This window comes from Thunnus thynnus, chromosome 6 (genome assembly GCF_963924715.1).
Source record: "Thunnus thynnus chromosome 6, fThuThy2.1, whole genome shotgun sequence".
NCBI lineage: Eukaryota > Metazoa > Chordata > Actinopteri > Scombriformes > Scombridae > Thunnus > Thunnus thynnus.
In genome coordinates, this window is record NC_089522.1 from 26,569,342 (window position 1) to 26,589,515 (window position 20,174).

At 39.6% G+C, this 20,174-nt stretch overlaps 2 protein-coding genes across 2 annotated transcripts; one reads left to right on the top strand and one right to left on the bottom strand.

The window, feature by feature from the left end:
• The first annotated feature begins 1,150 nt into the window (after positions 1 to 1,150).
• On the top strand, positions 1,151 to 8,932 carry coq10a (coenzyme Q10A). Its single transcript, XM_067593067.1, has 5 exons — positions 1,151 to 1,693; positions 2,780 to 2,932; positions 3,028 to 3,220; positions 3,399 to 3,500; positions 3,618 to 8,932. Exons 1-5 carry the CDS (start codon positions 1,557 to 1,559, stop codon positions 3,783 to 3,785), a joined length of 753 nt encoding a protein of 250 aa, XP_067449168.1. The 5' UTR covers positions 1,151 to 1,556; the 3' UTR covers positions 3,786 to 8,932.
• Positions 7,504 to 19,985, bottom strand: cs (citrate synthase). Its single transcript, XM_067593066.1, has 11 exons — positions 19,823 to 19,985; positions 16,386 to 16,436; positions 16,016 to 16,123; positions 14,996 to 15,061; positions 14,597 to 14,728; positions 13,321 to 13,509; positions 12,831 to 13,030; positions 11,799 to 11,928; positions 11,124 to 11,225; positions 9,767 to 9,976; positions 7,504 to 9,676 (listed from the first exon to the last, which is right to left on the bottom strand). The coding sequence occupies exons 1-11, from the start codon at positions 19,871 to 19,873 to the stop codon at positions 9,506 to 9,508; spliced, it is 1,410 nt and encodes a 469-aa protein (XP_067449167.1). The 5' UTR covers positions 19,874 to 19,985; the 3' UTR covers positions 7,504 to 9,505.
• Between the last annotated feature and the right edge of the window lie 189 nt (positions 19,986 to 20,174).

The following is a 20,174-nucleotide window of genomic DNA, read 5'->3' on the forward strand; positions in this document are numbered from 1 at the left end:
AATTATGACAAGGTAAATTTTCCTATACATTTATTACCAGAATTTAATCGTACTTGGCTCTTTAGGTTTGACATAATATCTACTTAATAGCTTTTTCTGGTGCTCTCAACGGCATCTCATGTTTTTCATGGACTTGCTCTGTTGTCATGGAGATGGATCAGTTGTCAATATTGTAGACTACAACTCCTGATGGTCAGTTGTTGAAGTTGGGACGTGCCTTACTCTCAAAGTACTTAAGTACAATTTAGAGGTAGTTGTACTTTGCTTGAGCATTTCCATTTTATGCTCTTATACTTCCATTCCACTACATTTCAGAGGGAAATATTGTACTTTCTACTCCACTACATTTATTTGACAGCTTTAGTTACTTTTCAGATGAAGATTTGACACAATGGATAATATAACAAGCTTTTAAAATACAACACATTGTTAAAGATGAAACCAGTGGTTTCCAAACTTTTTGGCTTTTGATGTCTTACAAAAAGTAGTGTGTAGTTGAGTCACATTTCAGATGTCTATGAGTTGAGAACAGCTCCACCAAATAGGGACTTTTCCCTCTAAACTTCTCACATGGTTTCATTTCAATAAATGTTCAAATGATCCAATATTTCACCAAAAATCAAAGATTAGAGAAAAGGTCCAAAAAGTGATTTGTGTATCAGAACTCTGTTTTTTCTTCTTTCCTCTCCCATTAATCATCTCACGACACCTCAGATTTATCTGGTGACCTTTTGGAGGGACCCGACCCCTAGATCGGGAACCACTGGACTAAACTAGCTAACTGTATATAAAGTAGTTCAACTAGCTCCACCTCCAGCAGCTACAACAGCTGCTTACACACTTATACCTCAGTATTAATGATCTAATGATGTCATAAATAATAATATATCAGTCAGTTACTTAAGTAGGATTTTTCATGGAGGACTTTTACTTTAATGGAGTATTTTTACATTGCTTTATTGGTACTTTTACCTAAGTAAAGGATATAAATACTTCTTCCACTACTGCTCAAAATAAAATATAATAAAACAATATAATAGAAATAAAAAATAGAACTAAAATATAATAGATATAAAAGCTTCATTCAGCCTCCAGCACAGGAGGGGGCAGCATTTCACCACAGAGCCGTTAAGCTAAACCGAAGACCAACGGCCAGAAGAAAGGAACAGTTTGTCCCACCGGCGTTTTATTTAGCAGGAGAAGGTCGTCGGCAGCTGGGCCGTATTTGACGAAACTTAAAACCGAAACTAACACAAATAGTATAACTTTGCAGCACGTTTGGGTCCTGAGAGGTGGAGTGATGTGAGTATTGCTGAAAAAATAGAGGAACGCGGCTGTACGTCGCGTTTGTTCGGACTCGTTATGAAACCCTGCTAGCTAGCTAACGTTAGCTAGCAGTTAACTGCCGTAACTAACGTTAGTTACGTTGACAACCGGTGAAAGCTGGTTATTCTGACAAGTCGTAACGTTACGGGCGTAAGCAGGGACTGAAACCCCGGTGTCAGCCTCAAAGACCCAGCCAGGACCTAACCCATTTGAACGGAGTGGCTGGGTTGATGGCAGCCACGGCCAGTGCCCGGAGGTTACCCATGGGTGTGCGGACGTTCAGTGACTATCTGCAGATTGCCGCTGTGGGCTCCTCTCGCTCGGGTCGTACAGCGGTGCCAAGAGGATGCATGCGACAAAACATCAGGTGAGCCTGTCACGGAAACACTGGCTCTATTATTATAATGACACACAGCTAGTCCTTCAGTGCGTAGTGACCGACACTGTGTGTTCCCGTGGATCAAATGGTGTAGAGAGGAAAAGGTCATCAGGTAACGTTATCAGGGTAGTCGTACTTATGTTTTCTTATGTAAACAGTGTGACAGTCCTGCACCAGGGTAAGAGCTCTGTGACTTTTAAACCCTGGTGGCTAATGTCACAGTTTACACTTCAAGATTTAAGTAACAAACACTTAACACCTCATGGATGTAACAAAATATGCTATTGAAGCCATGATCAATATCCAGTACTGTCTTACCATTATTGGTCGAGAACGTATTTATGTTTGAACGCACCAGCACAAGTGGCTTATTGCTTTTCCTAAATAAAAAGATGTAAAAAGAAAACAGATGTAATACTGACATGTTTATATTAAAAACAATCAGCTAATTATAAAGAAAAACTAATTAATGTTGGACCCACACAGTATGGCTTGTTTAAGTTTGAGGTAGCAAACACAATATTGGTCAATATTGCGAATGTATTTTTTATATTTGAGCGTAGTATCATAAGGCAGTTTATTGCTTTTCCTAAATAAAAAGACCTCAACAGTTTTAATATCATTTGACAGATGCAATACTGGCACACTACTATTAAAATAATCAGCTAATTATAAGGAATACCTAATTATTGGACCCTTACAGTATTGCTTGTTTAACCTTGTATCCGCTGATAGAGATAGATTTATGTACTGATCCTCAGTAAGTTATCATGTATTTTTCTAGTCACATGTGTCAGCCTGTAATCACCTACCAGAAAACACATTGTGAAATGGTGCAACAAGAGTGAGTGGGTGTCACACTACTATTCTTTTTTCTATTCATATTAAAGGACCATCTCAGAAATTACCAGCAAACTCACAACATGTCATGGTCCAGCATAATACAGGTGTACTTATTGACACTGGTAGCTGGAAACTGGAATGTAGTGGGCCTGTTTTGTTGTGTACTGTGCCTGTGGCAGGTTGCACTCTTTCCAGAATGTGGCTTACAGGACATTTCCTCTTACCTTTTAGACACTTGTCATCATGTGGCATATTAATGACAAGAACTCCCAGAGTGCTTTGCCTTCAAGACTGGGACACAATGACAATGGCTGTTCCTCAAAGCAGAAACTTCATCAGCCTCACCAACAAAAGGAAGGAGTACTCGGAGCGTAGGATACTCGGGTAATTTTCCAGTACATTATGAGCAATTACTGTATTTCTGAGTGTTTTTTTAAAATTATTATTATTCCTTAAACTTGTGATACTTGCTGTCTTAGGTATTCTATGCAGGAGATGTATGATGTGGTGGCCAATGTCGATGATTACAAGCATTTTGTGCCCTGGTGTAAGAAGTCCCAGACCATCATGAGAAGAGCAGGCCACTCCAAAGCTCATCTTGAAGTGGGATTCCCTCCAGTGGTGGAGAGATACACATCTATGATCACTAGTGTCCGACCCCATCTAGTCAAAGTAAGTGCCAGTAGCCTCACTGAGTCTGTCAGTTGTGTGGATGATGTTAAATGTTGAATGTAACAAATTTTTAGCAAATTTTAGTCGAAGCAAGAGTAGTGTTTGGAATGTCAGCCAGTACTCTTTTCCCCAAACTCCCATTTGTAACCACAGAGTTTCTCTTTTGGTTGATTTTTAGGCAGTGTGCACGGATGGAAAGCTGTTCAATCACCTGGAGACAATATGGCGCTTTAGTCCTGGCATTCCTGGTTACCCTCGCACCTGCACAGTAGACTTTTCTGTAAGTAGCCAGTAGCTTTCTTCTGCATCTGCTTTCTATTATTTCCACTTTTTATGACTCATCTACTCCGTGTGGCATATACTGAAAAGAAATCGTATTTTTTGTATTTTTTACCAGATATCCTTTGAGTTCCGCTCTTTGCTGCACTCCCAGTTAGCCACCATGTTCTTCGATGAGGTTGTAAAGCAGAACGTTGCTGCGTTTGAGCGTCGAGCCTGTAAGCTCTACGGCCCAGAGACTCGTATCCCCCGAGAGCTGATGTTCCACGAGGTGCATCAGACGTGATCTCAACTGCTGTATGTCCTCATCTGGCCTTAAACCCATAGCACCACACCAACCTTTATTCCCTCTCTCCCCACCAACCTGCATGATGCTGCTTAGTCGCCCATCCCTTCCGAGTCTTCACCGCTACACTGACATCGTAGCGGCTCCTGAAGATGTTAGACATCCAACCCTTGTAAGCATTATCTTGGAGTATTGATCATTCTTATTCCAGCCTCAACAAATTCTTGCTCATCTCCCTCCTTTTTTTCGTGTTACGTCAGTCCACTTTCTACCTCCACCGAAGGGATCCACATTTAGCAGGAGGAACCCGCCATTGCTCTCGCTCCATGGCAGTTATCAGCTGTATTTATGTAAACAAAACAGTAAATGATTGCAATATCATGTTACCAATGATAGAAAGTCGACTATTATTTTAAACAAACAGCACAGTGACACTGAACAAAACACACTTTTTTTCTTTTGTACAAAAGGCACAGAGGCCCTTTGATCCAGACTTTTGCTCTGGGTGAAGTCTTTATAGTTCAATGTGACCTCGCTGACACGTTATCAAGTCAGTTTCACTTCAGCACTTGGATCAGCTGATTATACTGTATGTGGGCAAGTGTATTCTTTGCCTTTACTTTTATTTCAAATTTAGGTTTTAATATATTGTTTGACATGTAGTAGTGAGCTTGGAGCAAAACTTTGTTTATTCGATCGTTTTTAATTTATTCAGCAGTGGTTTATGCAAATTAAATGTTATATTGGGTTTCAAATTAAATGTGCCATGTTTGGGACATTGACAGATTGTTGTCACTGTATATTGTGACAATTTCACTGAAGTGCAACATTTTTCAAAGGGGGGAAAAAGGTCTTCTTTTTTTTTCATTAGCCAGCTTGTGACCTCAGTTGACTTTGAGGTTTGGGACATTTAGCTTTAATTTGGCTTTTGTTGTGCTGTGAAGATTGTGTTTTTGGACACTTGAGACTTGGCCTGCCAATTTTAATAATGTCTTATTTTACAGCCCAGCAGTAGAAACTAGCAAAAGATTAACATGGTGGAATGTAACTTTGCAAAACCAAGGTCACTTGAATGAATCCATCTGCAGTTTAGAGGGAATTCTCTTAAAGGGACAACAAGAAAAAAATGTGATATGATAACTGCAACTTTATATTTGATAAATATTTTGTTTGATTGTGCAAACTTATAGCTGAAAATAAGTAGGTAAAAACTGCATTTCTGATGGTATTTCAGATGATCACATTGAGTGCTGCTTTAAATCATGGTTAAGTGTTGTAACAGATGGAAAATAAAACAGTTCAGCAACTAGAGATTAGTTTCATGATCAGTTAATCTGCCAATTTTTTCTTTCTTTTTCAATTAGTCATTTGTTTTGTCTATGTTTTTTTTTTTTTTTACCATCACAGAAGACTAAAGAAACCATCAAATATTCACATTTGAGAAGCTGGAACCACTGGATTTTTAACTTTTTTTGCTTTTTGACATGACAATAAATCTTCGGTTGATCAACTTATCTCACTGCTAAACCGGTTGCCAAATAGTCATTCTGTGGCAAACTCACTAATTGTCGTCTGATTATGTCCCAGTTATAATAATCCAACCAATCACTAGAGTGATAGCAACCGATATTGTAACAGATGTTGTAAAAAGTTTCCCAAACTCTGCTGTTTTGTATTTTGTGGTTCATCCTCTGAAGAACACCAGGGGAGCATGTTAACTCTTCTGTCATGTACATTATTAGTATTAAATATACTGGTGGGCTGTAGAATAAAACATTATCAATCATTTATCATTGTCTATGGGTTTCATGCTTATTTTGGGAAGTTTTAGCTTTTATTTAAATACATTATGCATGGATGTAACAAACACAGAAGCAAATCTAGTTACTGCATCCTGTAGTGTTTCCGTGTTACATTGTTAGGGCATGACTACATTTTGTTGGGATTTATATTTGATGTAAAAGTAGCCCTTTGCTTTATTCCACGATAGAGGGCTCATAAAGTTAACTGATTGTATTTGCCATATTTCTAGAGGTGACTGGCCTGTTCATGTTGCCAAAAGGTCAATGAAAGAAGTGTTTGTCCTTCCTTTATATTAGGTAACTTAACGGTTTTGTGTCCACATGCTCCAAGTCTCATACTCTGATATAACTGAAATATGGCTGAGTGGTTTTTAAAGCAGGATTTTTGGCTTCAATGTTGATGTGGCTTAATTTGATCCATTAGTGAGGTGATTGGAAATGAAGGGACAGTTGATCATCAATGCATGAAGAATGTGTATTAAATCAAAGTGGGTCTGTGAATTACTGTTACATACTGATTTTAAAGAAAACAACAACTTATAACCTATAACTTATCAGAAGATTGTTATATTTTTAAACAATAAAATATATAATCTACTATTCAGTGGTCAGACATGGTGTTCACATTGTCAGTAATCATGTAAGAATGCATCTTCACTTCTTCCGAGTTTCAATCTGTATCATTGTTGGTGCTAATACACAGCAGAAACATCGAGAAAATATTTTAAGAGAGGACAGTGTAAACAGAATAAATATTTTAAAGTATATAAGCACCTTTTCCTCCACCTGCTCAGTGTATTTCCACAGTAATTGTCAAGTTGCAGGTGTAGGATTGACTGTTTAATAATGATAGTCTAGTATTTATACACGGAGACGTATTATTATTATCACTGGCTGAAGAGTTGCTACAATAGAAAATATTGCCATCATTTCGCAGTCCAATCACCTTATTTTATGTTGCAGGCTAAAATGTATCTTTGTAAATATTGTGGGTGCATTTCAGAGCTGTTATTTAAATAAAAAAAACAGGTGTTATTTATCTGTGTGTGTGTGCGGTTTCTCTTTTTTTTTGCTCTTTATTCCTTTCTGTCCGTGGGCTTCAAGTGAGTCAGAGGCACAGACACACAGGCAGAGAGGAGGGAGTCGTCATAGGTAACTGTAACGGAGGCCGGACGCAGCGCTCCAAAAAAGCAGCTGACCCACAGAAACCAGAGTGGAGTGCTGGTATGTGGGCCAGTTATTAATAACAGCACACGGGAGAGGTGGGCATTTAGACCATCCTTTCCTTGATCATGTCGATCGCGTTTGTCACGTAAAAGTCAGGCTTCTCCACACTTCTCTTATCACATCAGACGACACAGAGCAGCTGAAGCATATATTTATATTTATATTTAAGTTCTGCACCAGTCGTCTTGATATGTGAATGTTATTACTAGAAATACTGGCTTTTCACTTTGGGTATTGCATTGAAAACAATACTTGTCCCCAAAAATTCGACTGTCTGATGACAGATGTTTGAACTCTTTGACAGTCTGCAGAGTAAGAATTTGCTCTTTAACAAGGCAAGTGTGTTTTCAGTTTCGAATGTCATCCGCATGCAGATATGACTGGAATTCTCAGAAAAGCCAGAGGGGACGAGGTCGTCCATCAATCAGGTAGACACGACTGCGACCTTCGACTTCAGTGACCGTTTTCAGCTCTATTCATTAGAAATATCAGATAGATGCAGTGACTACTGTATCCTAAAGTGAGACAACATGTGTCTTTTTCACAGCAGAGTAAAGCAGTTACTAAAATATTAATGGCTCTGTAGGCCACCTGTGCCTTTTCTACTGATATTTCAAAATATCTTCTGTGAAAAAGGCCTGTGACCTGCTTTATTTTACACTCAAATCATGAAACAAAAGACACCAAACAAGTGTTAATAAAAACCTTTATTGTTTTTCAGTTTTTCTTAGGTTTTCCAATATTTGCTCTTCAAGATTTTCTTGCCCGTTTGACCCATCCAGCCCCATCCCCCAAGTGTTTCTCTGATGAATCCTCCCAGTTATCATGTACAACCTTTATGCTCCTCTACGATCAAAATAACCACACATCTTGAACAACCCACCACATGGAACGAACACTACAGTAAAACACAAAACACACCTGATGAAGCCAGAAGGAAGATGGTAAGCAGAGCAGAGAGATCCAAACATCTGAGTGAACTACTGACTAACACAGCAAGAGTATTTGTTTTTTTTGGGGGGGGGGGTCGGGGGAAAAGATCCAAGATGCAACTTAAACTACACAAAAATGGAGTGCTGACAAAGCCAGGGGCAGCGGGTAAAGTTGCTGCAGGACTTAAGAGCAAGCTTGAAACATTCAAGTGAAACACTTGAAAAAACAGACAGAGCTAGGCAAGAAATCGTGTATATACAAGATAGCTGCAAGTTTTTTCTTTTTGTTCGTTGTTAAAATTTTCACAGTGACCAGTGAGACTGAACACTACAGTGAGACTGGACACTACTACGCTGTTGGTAAACTATGGTAATCATTGTGGTTATTACAAGCAAATGGTCGCACTGAGCTCATACATTCAAGCTATACATATATATACCTATGTACACAAAGTATAAATAAAACCACAAAATGAGAACCCAAAGATTATAGTTTTATACATATTCAACACCAAAAACCTCTGTAAAAAGGGATACAATCAATCTGGGGGTTTCTACCGCTACAAATTAGGAAATCCAATCAAGCAAGTGCTCATTTTGGAGTAGTTGATGTTTAAAGCGCTCTCCTGTGGGGATAAATTAACAAACATAACACTCAAATAAGACAGGACTTCAACAAATACAAAGCCCCCCCTTTCCCACTTTTTTTATTCAAGCTTGCTCTTAAGGATTTACGACAGGCTGCCAATTACAACACCCTTTGCTCAAAGTGATTCTGTTACTGTACATTATTCTTGATTCTCTACCATTCAGAAGACCCTTTTGAGCAGAGAGCCCCATTAAAAATAGTAAAGCATGTTAATGAAAAAGTGTAAAGAAAGTAATCTCTATATAGACAAGACAGTTATTTTGATCATAGAGGTAAGACATGTCATCATTAAAAAGAAAAAAAAAAGAACTATAAGTTGGAGAAAAAGGGGAGACCAAAGATTTAAAGGGGCAGTATCTTTTAACCGATTTTCATGTTGTTTTTAATGTATGACTTGAAAAGTTTGCTAATTTCACTGGTGAGGACCGTTTTTATTTTCTAAACTGGAGTGTTCATTAATGGGAGTGAAACGCATGGATAGACTGGGTGGGATAACATCTGGGAACGTTGCATAGAAGAAACTAAGTTAAGTCTTAATTTGGGGAAAAAAAAGTTCTTTTGCTTGGGGATGTCCTCTAAAACAAAAAGAATCACAGCATTAGCCGAAAGCAGCAAAGGTTCAGTCAGGTATTTAACTTTAGATCTTTAAAACAAATACAAAGGAAGTGTAATTCACTTCCACAATTCCCTTTGAATGCCACTGCCTATTCATAGTTCAGACCCAGTGCGCCCAATGACAAACAGGCAGGCACTGCACAAATGTCTCAGGGGGAAAATCTTAGCGATGCTAGCAGACTTATAATGGTTCGTAATTTGAGCCTACAATGGGTTACATGTATGTGTGTCTTTAAGTTTTCACCTCACATGCTCCAAATATGGAGACATGACGGGAAAACTTGTCAGTGGTTAACTAAACACACTCAAACACTAATGGTGTGACGATTTAAAAGGCCCTTCTTTTGTGAAATGACATTAAAAGCGTACTGTCTCTTTGAATCCCATTGAATCCCTGGGGTCGGGAATGACAGGGGGTCAACTTATGTCTGCCTTTTGATATCTCCACCTCCTCCCACCCTTTACACTAACCCCCAACTCCTCTCAGGTTATTCTTCAGCCTGACTTTGCTCCCACCAGTGTCATCAGTCCCTCTGTGCTCATGGACTTGGGGCGCTCCAAGGGGAAGCCGAGGGCTCTACTCCACACCAGCTGAGCCAGCACGCCGAGGGCTCGGGACACACCGAACAGCACAGTGTAGTAATTCATCTCAGTCATGCCGTAGTACTGCACAGAGTGAACAAAGACACATCAGGATCTATATTTTCCGTAAGACGACATACATGTATGATTAAAAGCCATCGCCGCGTGTCTTACCTGCAGCAGCACTCCGCTGTGGGCGTCCACATTGGGCCAGGGGTTCTTGGCCTTACCCTGCTCCAGGAGCACGTTGGGAACAATCTTGTAAAGCTGGGCGACCAACTTGAACATGGGGTCGTTGGGCAGGTGCTTCAGGGCAAACTCACGCTGGCAGGTGTAACGTGGGTCAGTCTTCCTCAGGACAGCATGGCCATAGCCGGGCACCACCTACAGCCAAGAGAGAGGAGAAATTTTCCTCAACTTTTGAACTCTGCCAACATACTGACAATCCTCCTATTGCTTGTAATCTATGCAAAGCATTTTTTTCAAACAGTTAATAATTGATGGGATAAGCTAAGCAACAACAAGGAACAAGCTAAGTGAGGCAAGTTATAGACAAATCTATAAAAAAAAAAAAAAAAAGTTTTAAAGAGTCCCTGCTGGGGGGGTTAGTATTTTCCAAAAGAACAGGAACTTTGGGGGTGGGGTTTGCAGGGATGACCATTGATGATTGGTCAAACACACACAGCGTGGCTGCTTCACCTTGTGTACCGCTTCATTCACAAACTAAGGAAGTGTTCTAGTATCAATTTATGACAAGTGGAGGACATTTCTCTTTGTGTTTGTTAACGTTAAAAGTAATGTTGGGTTTTGTTGTCGGCTTCCTGACTCGTTTAAAAGAGAGAGTATGAGTGAGCTCAGAACATGAGCCAGCAAGAGAAAGAGAGAGAGAGAGAGAGCACTGCGGTGGTTGAGCGAGCTGGAGAGTAAATGAAGAGAGGGAGTGTCAGTAGTGAGAACAAAGCCAGTGAATGAGAGAAATAAAACGTTATTTTGTGGTTGTTTCATGGCGGTTACGTTCTAAAGCAGAAATAAATAACCATCAGACACTCAACAGATGATTTACTGTGGTGACAAACGCTCTTAGTTTCTGTTTCATTTCCTCGTTTGCATTTCTCCTTTTCATTCACTCATTCATTCATTCATTACATAAACCTCATACAACAGAAAATACAAAGAACCGGACAAATCTGTGTTTTTCCCTCATATGTGAAAGCTACATTTCAACGCCGCCATAATTTTTTAAATCCCACATGGGTCTACTCATGATCTACCTGGTTCCTCAGATACGGTGGAAACACAAACAGGATTGCACAACAGGGACTTAAAGTTCCAAGTTTAGTTCCTGAGATTAGATCATCTTGTTCCAAAGTACCTGGAACTTCTGGTTGAAACAGGGCTTAATAAGTTCCACAGAAACAATGACAGGAGATGATAGGGCCTTATCTGCCAAACTACCAGGCGTATCCTGATATTGCTGAATGTCAGTTCATATTGACAACTAGAACTGGTTGTGAACAGGGTGTGTCTTTACCCTTCCAGACTTGAGTGTGTTCCAGATGTAATCCCTCATCCTCTCATCAGACACCTCTCCTCCCATCTCCTTCTGCAGGGCAGTCAGCCAGACCAGCACCTCCTGTGAAATGCAGGAGAAAGATAAACATGGATGAGTTATAACTGAATTTGTGTGTCTGCAGTCATCAGTCTATACAGTCATTCTGTGCAATAATCATACATCATCCTAAATAACACAAAGTATATGATTATACATTTACTTGATATGAAGCTTATGCTGCTTTTCAGTACAAATACCACTGCAGGGGGGTGTAGCAGAAACTAGTAAAGCCTGTTTCACACCTCCCACCATATGGTACCATGCTGTAGGTGTTCTGGCAATTTAAAATGTTGGCATCATATTTGACAGAAGCCCAAAGCCATTTTACTGTAAAACTCATTAGTATGTGACCAAACTGAGAATAAAATGAGAGCCAAAAACTGACATCTTGTTTAAACTGTAGGGGCTTGGGGGCTGTCAGATGTTTAAAATGGGCAGCAGAGTCATTAATTACACTAATTAACTAATAATAAAAAACTACATCGTGGTGAGGAGAAAAAGAAAAAAAACTCATTTCATGTCATTTCATGTGTGAAAATAGCCAGCAGTGTTGCATTTTCTGTATGTGAAAAAAAAGAGCTGTTTGGTACAAACCTGATTGGCCAGGCCGTGCAGAGGACCAGCCAGACCATTCATGGCAGCGCTGAAGGACAAGTAGGGGTCAGACAGGGCGCTACCCACCAAGTGGCTGGTGTGGGCACTGACGTTGCCTCCTTCATGGTCACTGTAACATCACAGAATAATAAAAATATACAAATCAAGCAATTAAAAAAAAAAAGCATAATTTCTACAGCAGCATAAGATTAAAATTGTCTCATTATACTGTTGTTCTGCCCATGTCAACACTAGGTGACAGCAATGCTGCTATCTGGATGCTGCTATCTGAAATGGGCATGTGCACAAATGTACACTTTACTCTGATAATGTCAACTTTGATTGCACCTGTTCTGCTTGGTGGACCAGTTTGATGTCCAAACAAGCTACAGTTTTTAGTAAATTCACCTCTTTGAACTCGTGTGAGTAACAGGAAATACAGGATAGGACTGTTGTTAGTGTAGCTCGGGGTAGAAACAGAAGAAGTTGTACCACACAAACGGCTGCATTACTGAGGAGGCTTCTGAAAACCTCCTCATGTAGCTACATGTGGCATCGGTAAACCATCACAACCAGTATGCAATCAGGTAAGGTGCCTTGAGATAATATGTAGTGAACAATCTCAAATTACATGTCAAGTTGTCTAAATCTAGAGGACTTTTACAGGTTAGGTTTAGGCTCATCTTTGGGGCTCTTAAGATGACAAGTTTTAACAAAAGGAGCAATCCTGAGTCACCACATTATGCTCATTATTTTAGTATTTAGTTGTATATTAGCTTAATGTTGGACAGTTATTTCGGTTACAGTTACTAGACAAAATGTTTTCACTTTTTTTTTTATCCTATTATGACACTGTGTATATTATATACCATTATCAACCTTATGTTTTGCTCTGTTTGAAGTGGTTTCCAATTCTTAAAACACTTTGAGTTTGTTACAAGCTCGACATTAAAACTGAGTGACTTTGATCAAAGTGGGACTAGAAACAGAAATGAAGGTTTATAATCTAGTGGGATGTGTTTCAAGTTGCACCTGTGGATGGTGAGGTAGAGCCTCATCAGCTCAGTGAACTGGGCTTCACTGTAGCCCAGCATGTTGGTGAAGTTGTGGGACCAGTCCAGGTTGGAGTCGATGGCTCCGATGCTGCTGCCTTCACGATACAGGTTGCGGTAGATCTTGGCGGCAATGCAGGGCAGCTTTGCAATCAAGTCCATGGAGTCTTCATAGACAAACTAAGAGAATCAATGTGAAAACAGAGGAACGATCGTGTGTAAGCAGCAAGCATAAACAATAAGTTGGATTACATTTTTATGTATGTAATTCACTGTCAAGGTTTAGGAAGCAGAAGATAAAACCAGGCTACAGTCATGCTAGCAACGCTGTAATGTGATTTACACACTGTACCGAATTCCTTGACAATTCATCTACTGGCTGTCAAGATATTTCACATTTCCGTTAGTGCCAAGTCACCAACTTGGTTTCAGATAAGATAGGTTTCCTGTGTGTGTAACTGTAAACTCACCTCCCAGTACTTGGTCTTGTGGACACCCTCAGAGTAGGCCCGTGCAAAGCTGCTCTCGCTGTTCAGAGCTGTGATGGCAGCGCTGAACTGAGACATGGGGTGTAGGTTTGTGGGGAAATTATCCAACATGGTGACGACGTGAGAGGGAAGCGCTGCTCTCTTCGCCCACTCTTTGGACACCCAGTTCACCTGGGAAACAGGAGCACACAATGTAAGTGACCTTAATACTTGCTTTTCTGCCCTTTCTATATAAAGCTTACATGTTGTTTACAGAGCATGATACAGACACGAGTTGGGAGGTTAAGTCGTTCATTTATTTTCTCACCATGTACAACCACAAAGCCAAGGAGACCAAACTTTTAGGTTATGGAAGAAAAAGATGAATATGACCTATCCTCCTTAGCTGACTTCTTTAAAGGATTTGGCTGCTGATTTTTTATACTTTTTATTTTTCTTACTGTCAACAAATCTCATATGCAGAGTCAAACCAACAATGAATTTATCTACTAACAAGTATTATGTCTGATATATTGTATTTGGAACCGTTTCTAAACAAGTTACGGTAACTGTGGTTTTCAGGGATGAAGGAACATGTCACCCAGTGCAACGGTGTGACTCATTGACATGTTTTTAATAGTTTTTGGACAACAACAGAAGTCTACAGCTTAGAGGAATAAGATATATCAGGCTTTGGATACATGTAGGATGAGTTCATTAATGGTTTGACTTGGCACATGAAATTTGTGACAATAAGAAAAAAATGGAAAATGATCAGCCAAATCCTTTAAGTCAACAGCAGATTCATTTATAAAAATTACACTATCAAAAGGACAAAGAGGTGAAAGCATTTCTTTAAGTGAAAACTTGTGGTAAGCTAAAACGAGAAGGCTTATCAGTAAGGTTATCCTCATATCACCCTTTAAGGAGATAGCCGGCTGCACTAAAAAGGCCTATGTAAAAGGTACAGATTGCGTCTTGTTATCCCAGTTATAAAACAATCTCTAGCTCATATAAGACAGCTGTCTGAAGTCATAGATAGACAAGTCATATACAATCATTTGGCTGCCAAACGTCTTGTGATCCACCTTCCCATGTTTATAAATGTATATGAATGTCACCTTGTCTGACATTTCATTGCAGCAATATGCTGAAAATGCTAAAATACAGGGATGATGACACACGAGGATTTTCTGCCAGAATCTGCACAGCCCCTCCTCTTTCTTATTATTATAGTGTAAAATGGTCTTTGCAGCAGCAACGCCCCTCTCCCACTCACCTGCTCCTCAGTGGGCACCTGTCCTGTGACCAGCAGCCAGAAGAGGCCCTCAGGCAGCGGCTCCTCGCCTCCTGGAGCTTTGGGCAGCAACTTCTGACACTCTGGAATGCTGTAGCCCCGGAAACGGATACCCTGTGTATCAATGGAGAAAGAGGAAAAGACGCAAACTGAATAGATGTTGTGATTTAAAAAAAAAAAAAAAAAAAAAAAAGGAAGATATACGACAACTGTGCCATTCTGCCACTGAAAGCTCTCAGGTTAAGTAAGAGAGCAATCAAGATAAGTGCCTAAAAGGAAGGCTAATCTCAAAGGCACCAAGGGTGTTCAAAATATAAAACCACTGCAAGAATGTCTACCATCTTAATGCTTTGTGCTACTTTCAACTATCAGTATACTGACCTCCTCAGGATCCAACACAGAGGTCTCATACACCAGACCCTTCATCCCCCTCATACCTCCATAGACCTGTGGATCAGAACATAGAAAACATAAGCCTATACAGACATTTCATATATACAGCTGTACATTTGTAGTAACTGCGGTTATTTAACACTACACCTTTTAAGGCAAGATCTGACTGTTTTACTATTACATCATACTCTTGAAACTCAACAGTTGCCAATTTTGGTTAGTAATGACAGTAAGGAGTTATCAACTTCTTCCTGTCATGTTAACAGGAATTTTAGAAAAATTAAATTTACGTATTTAACTTGGCCTATAAAATGGTGAAAAATGTTGATTATTGTTTCTCAAAGCCCAAGGTGCAACTGCAAATGTAAAGTTTTGTCTCAACCAACAGTTCAAAACCCAAATTATTCAGTTTACTATCATAGAAGACTAAAGAAACCAGAAAATATTCACATTTAAGAATCTGAAACCAGATAATTTTGGCACGATTTCTTAATAAAAATGACTTACAACAATTAATCTATTATCAAAATTGTCCTAGTCAACAGTCGCCTCATCATTGCAGCTCTAACTGAAATACGTGTTGTTTATTGATGCCTATTCATTGTGTGAAAGTGAAACAGACCCAGTGACCCAAGAAATTCGACTAAAATCCCTGTGGCAACTATCCAGAGGTCAGAGGTGAAACGGATGATAAACAGAAGAGGACGACATTGTTACGAGTTTGAGACTGGCAATGTAGAGTAAAGGTTTGAGTGACTCAGCTAAAAATGTCTCTGATGTTAGAGAGCAGTGTGGTTTCATATTGTGACCTCTGGAAGATGACCGGGCAGTGATACCTGACACAGTAAATAAGGCTGGGCAGGCCCAGACGGATTAAGTAGACTAACATGCCATGTCTAATTTGCATCACGGTTGACGCCTACATGCTGCTCCTTCCTATATTAACGTGTCACACAGGAAACGAGCAAACTTATTTATTTGCGGTTTCAGAGCTGAAGAGTTACTCACCATGTCAACAGTGATTTGTCCTATGTTGGTTTTGCCATACTGCTGTTTAAAGTTCTTGATCCTGGACTGTTCTTTAGGGATGAGGTCTGCCAGAACATCCTTCAAATTCTGTAAAAACACAACATTAAAATAAACATCTAGTCTTAAAATAAAACTCATTCCTCTAATATGAACAAGGGTTAATCAAACAGTTTATGTAAACATTTCAGGACCAAAAAAATTGATCTGTAGCTCCACAGAGGTCAGTGTGTTGAGAATACAGTATGAAATGCAACATCTTCCCCAAATAATGCACACAGATTACCTCTTATACTAAAAGAAGGGCAACCTGGGGAAAAAAATAAAGCAGACGACCTTGTAGTGAACTTACTGTTGTTGATGCGCTGGCATTTCTGGCAGCCACAAGGAAGTAAGTGGCATTCTGTGGAGCAGACAAAGAATTGGTATTAGTAGCACAATGAAAAACCCTAACAAATAATTTAGTGGACACAGCTGCATTTCTAGATGACTAAAGCTCCTCACATATGAACTGAGACAACCTTGCAGCAGCTTAAAAGTTACATCGTGTTTGAAAACTCTAAATATTTTGGACAATAACATCATACTGTTATGACTTCTTGTTAGTTCACAAGTCAGATGATCTTGCAACTGTGTCAAACATGAAGAACTGCAGCTCTTTCTTTTAACGGTCTCCCAGTTCAAACATCTATGAACTCAGTAACTCAATAGGTTTTAAATCAATCCTCCTTAAGTAATTGGATCATCATAAACTCCTAAACAATGTGAATGCTAGAAATTAATCAAGGATCTAAATTTTTAATCCTTCCTCTCTTATATTGACAAGCATTTCATTTCTTGTCTGTATGAAGCCTCAACTCCTCATCTTTATCAAGTGTCCAATCAGGATGCTTGACCATCTTGTTTCCATTGTAGTTGATTAGTGGTTCATTTCTACTCCACCTTATCCAAAATTTACACTTAGATGAGGTGATTGGTCAGATTAGTACAAACAGCTGCAACAAGTAACATGTGGTGATGACTATTGCTGGACATTCCTCTCATGACATAAGGAGAATTATCCTGCCCCCCAAAAAAATATGTTCACAAACTGAAGGCTTGCAACTGATTGACAATGATGTAAAGATGTTCTGAGTTGCACACATATTGCTCCACTTCTGGAGCAATATCCACTTCTGGAGCAACATTTGTGGGTGCCAATAAAAAAAAAAAAAAACACACCCAACAACATGCCACATCATGATCACACCACCAGTCCACAATATGTCAACATGTTCATTGATTTATGTGTTCATTTGGTTTTCTCTTTCCCATAATTCTAGCTAGTGTGAAACAATCAAACTATATTTTCAAATCCAGAGAATTTTCAGATTTTCTCATTTCTTATCCAAAGCATCCCCTAATTCTTTTAGATACTTTATGAACATTTGCCATTTATAGCATTGTGGACACAGTTATAAATGCTCCTAGTCTTTTTATTTTACTTTTAGATTTAACCTTTAGTAAAGTACAGGCATACCCTTCAAGGCATTCCAGGCTCAAATTTGGACTGTGTCAGCCTAACAAATCACAACTTATTATGAATTTCATGCTAGTTGATCAAATACAGGATATTCTGAAGGGTTTTCTGCTGCCATGTTCAGATTAACTCTGCAATGGAAAAAATAGCTATGAACTGTTGCTACAACTGGGACAAGACTAGGGGATATAAGAGAGATTAAAAAAAAAAAAAAAAAAAACACACACTGACTCATAGTTGAGGCCAGCCCAGGTTATGAAAGTGTTTGGAGGCTAGTAATCTTGTTGGAAGCTCAGTGACAGTAGCAAGAAGTCGAGCCTGCTGCTGCTCACCACCGAAACAGGACTCCTCTGTCAGCTTATTTAAAATTTCAATGGGTGAGGGAGGAGTCTGGGGGGGACAGGGGACAGCTGGCTCTGGTCCCGCTAGGCTCTCCTTCCCATGACCACAATGGGTGGGAGGAGTAAAGGACAGACAAGGATCACCGCAACAAAAAGGTAGGACCTTGCGTCACTACACAGCTGAGAGAGAGGTTATGTAACAGCTCAGGGTCTTAAATATAGAGCGCCAGTTTCTCTCAGTCACTCCCAGCTTCCACCTGCCTGGGAGAAAGGTTAGAGCAACTACACCTAAAAGAAGGATATAGGAGGCAAGGCAGAGGCTGTGTGTAAAAGAAACAACTAAATGTTCTGTAAATCTAAATCTTCTCTTAGGTTAACAAAACTAAACATGAAACCTGACTTGAGGATGAACCATTGTTGAGATTAAAACCCTGGCGTGTTTTGTATCTGTTAGTGACACTTTAACTTCTACACAACAGAGAAACTCTGCATTTATTCTAACATCAATAGTCAAAGTTCAGAAAAATTAAGAATTAGTTGAATCCACATCTCCACTCATTTCTTTCCTGCACTTTTTAAAATAAGGGGAACAGGTTTTGACATTTAAAATTTTTGTGACATAAAAATCTAGAGATACATGAAAGTCTACTTTCTCCTTTGAAGAACTGAAGTGATCTGAAGCAAGAAAAATTTTATGAGACCTTCACATGAATGCTGTCCTTGCTCTCAAAATGTGAATCATATGATTTTCAGAGAAAAAAATGTTATGATCAAAGAATGTTATGTAATAACCACACAAAAAATGCACACTAATAAATCTCCTGAGCAAAGATTACAACTGATAAGAGAGGAAGGGGTGAGTGTGACAAAGGTTAGCTGTACATACTCCTAATTACAAGACTGATAACGGACACATTTCCCCCTAGTTTGTACAGAGTTCAAGGAAGGAAGTTATCTAGTCACTGATAATTTCCTTGAGGCGAGGAATATCTAGTAAGTTGTTATGAATTCTTCAGTAGTGTGTGACAAAAGTTGATATGAGGGTCATTAAATGTAAGTTGTCTGGGTTGAGAGGTCAGTGGAGTAAGACAGTAGGTTATAGTCACGGGAAGGTTACAATCAGCATGGAAAGGCAAAGCTTACTTGATGACTAATTGGCAGGCAAAAGCATATTAAGAATTGAGGAGGTATAATTACAACATACTCAGCTATTAAAGCCGTTCCCATTTCCAACTCATCTTCTAAAATGGCCAAATCTGCCAACTGAGAATAGATGTTTCAGCCTGGTGTTAGATGTCTGAATGCACACCTTCTTCCACAGTGCTGAGTGACTTTTAAATGTTAAAGAACATAAGACATATTTTGAGGACTTCACCATATAATCAGACATTAGATTAATTGGGCTGAAATCTTAACTTGAAGGTCAACGGGGTGGTGGTGAAGAGACGCAAAGTTGATGCCGAGTCTAAAAGCAATCACAGTGTCTGTAAGTGGCTTAAAAATAATTATTATTTGCAATTCTGATAACAAAAGAAACGGGACAGGCGAGTCACTACCATCAAACCAAGTTAACACGGTCACTACTGAACATGTTCAGGCTGTGACAATACCAGGCCAGCATGAAGAGCAACGAAGCTAACGGTAGCTAACAAGACACATGTGTTAAAAAGCTTTAACATATTATATAAACAATGTGCAACAAGCAAGATATACTATTAATAAAACTCTTAACGCTGTTTTATGCTGCTACGCTGCTAATATTAGCCACGCTCTTGGCATTTCACAATGTGGCTGACAGAGCTAAGCGAGCTAACTGTTAACTAGCTTGCCATTACGTCGTTAGCCGGCTAACCTTCCGTTAGCTTTCAGAGTAACGTCAACGGCTTTGACTGAGAAAAGTGACATCGCGGCCGTTTCTTGCCCTCTTACCTTTGAATTGAGGAGTTTAGGCGCTAGCCTGCTGACCGACAGAAAAGACATTGTGTCTGTGTCAAAGTGTTATTTCCACTTCTTCTTTACAACTAAGTAAGCCGCTGCCGGTGCACCGCGGAGCTGGTTGAAGGTGCCCCTCCGGAAAGCAGAAGGTTGAAGAGGGATTCAGGCCCGCAAGTAGCAGCGCTGTTGATTGGACGATGGGTCGGATCGTTACAATAGCGTAGACAGATTTCATTGGCTAAAGCGCCATCGGCTGTGTGCTGATTGGACAGAAGCCCCCCTGCTGTGTATGACGACAGCTGATGACCAGGGTCTGTTCAAGAACAAGTCTCAAATAAAACAAAAA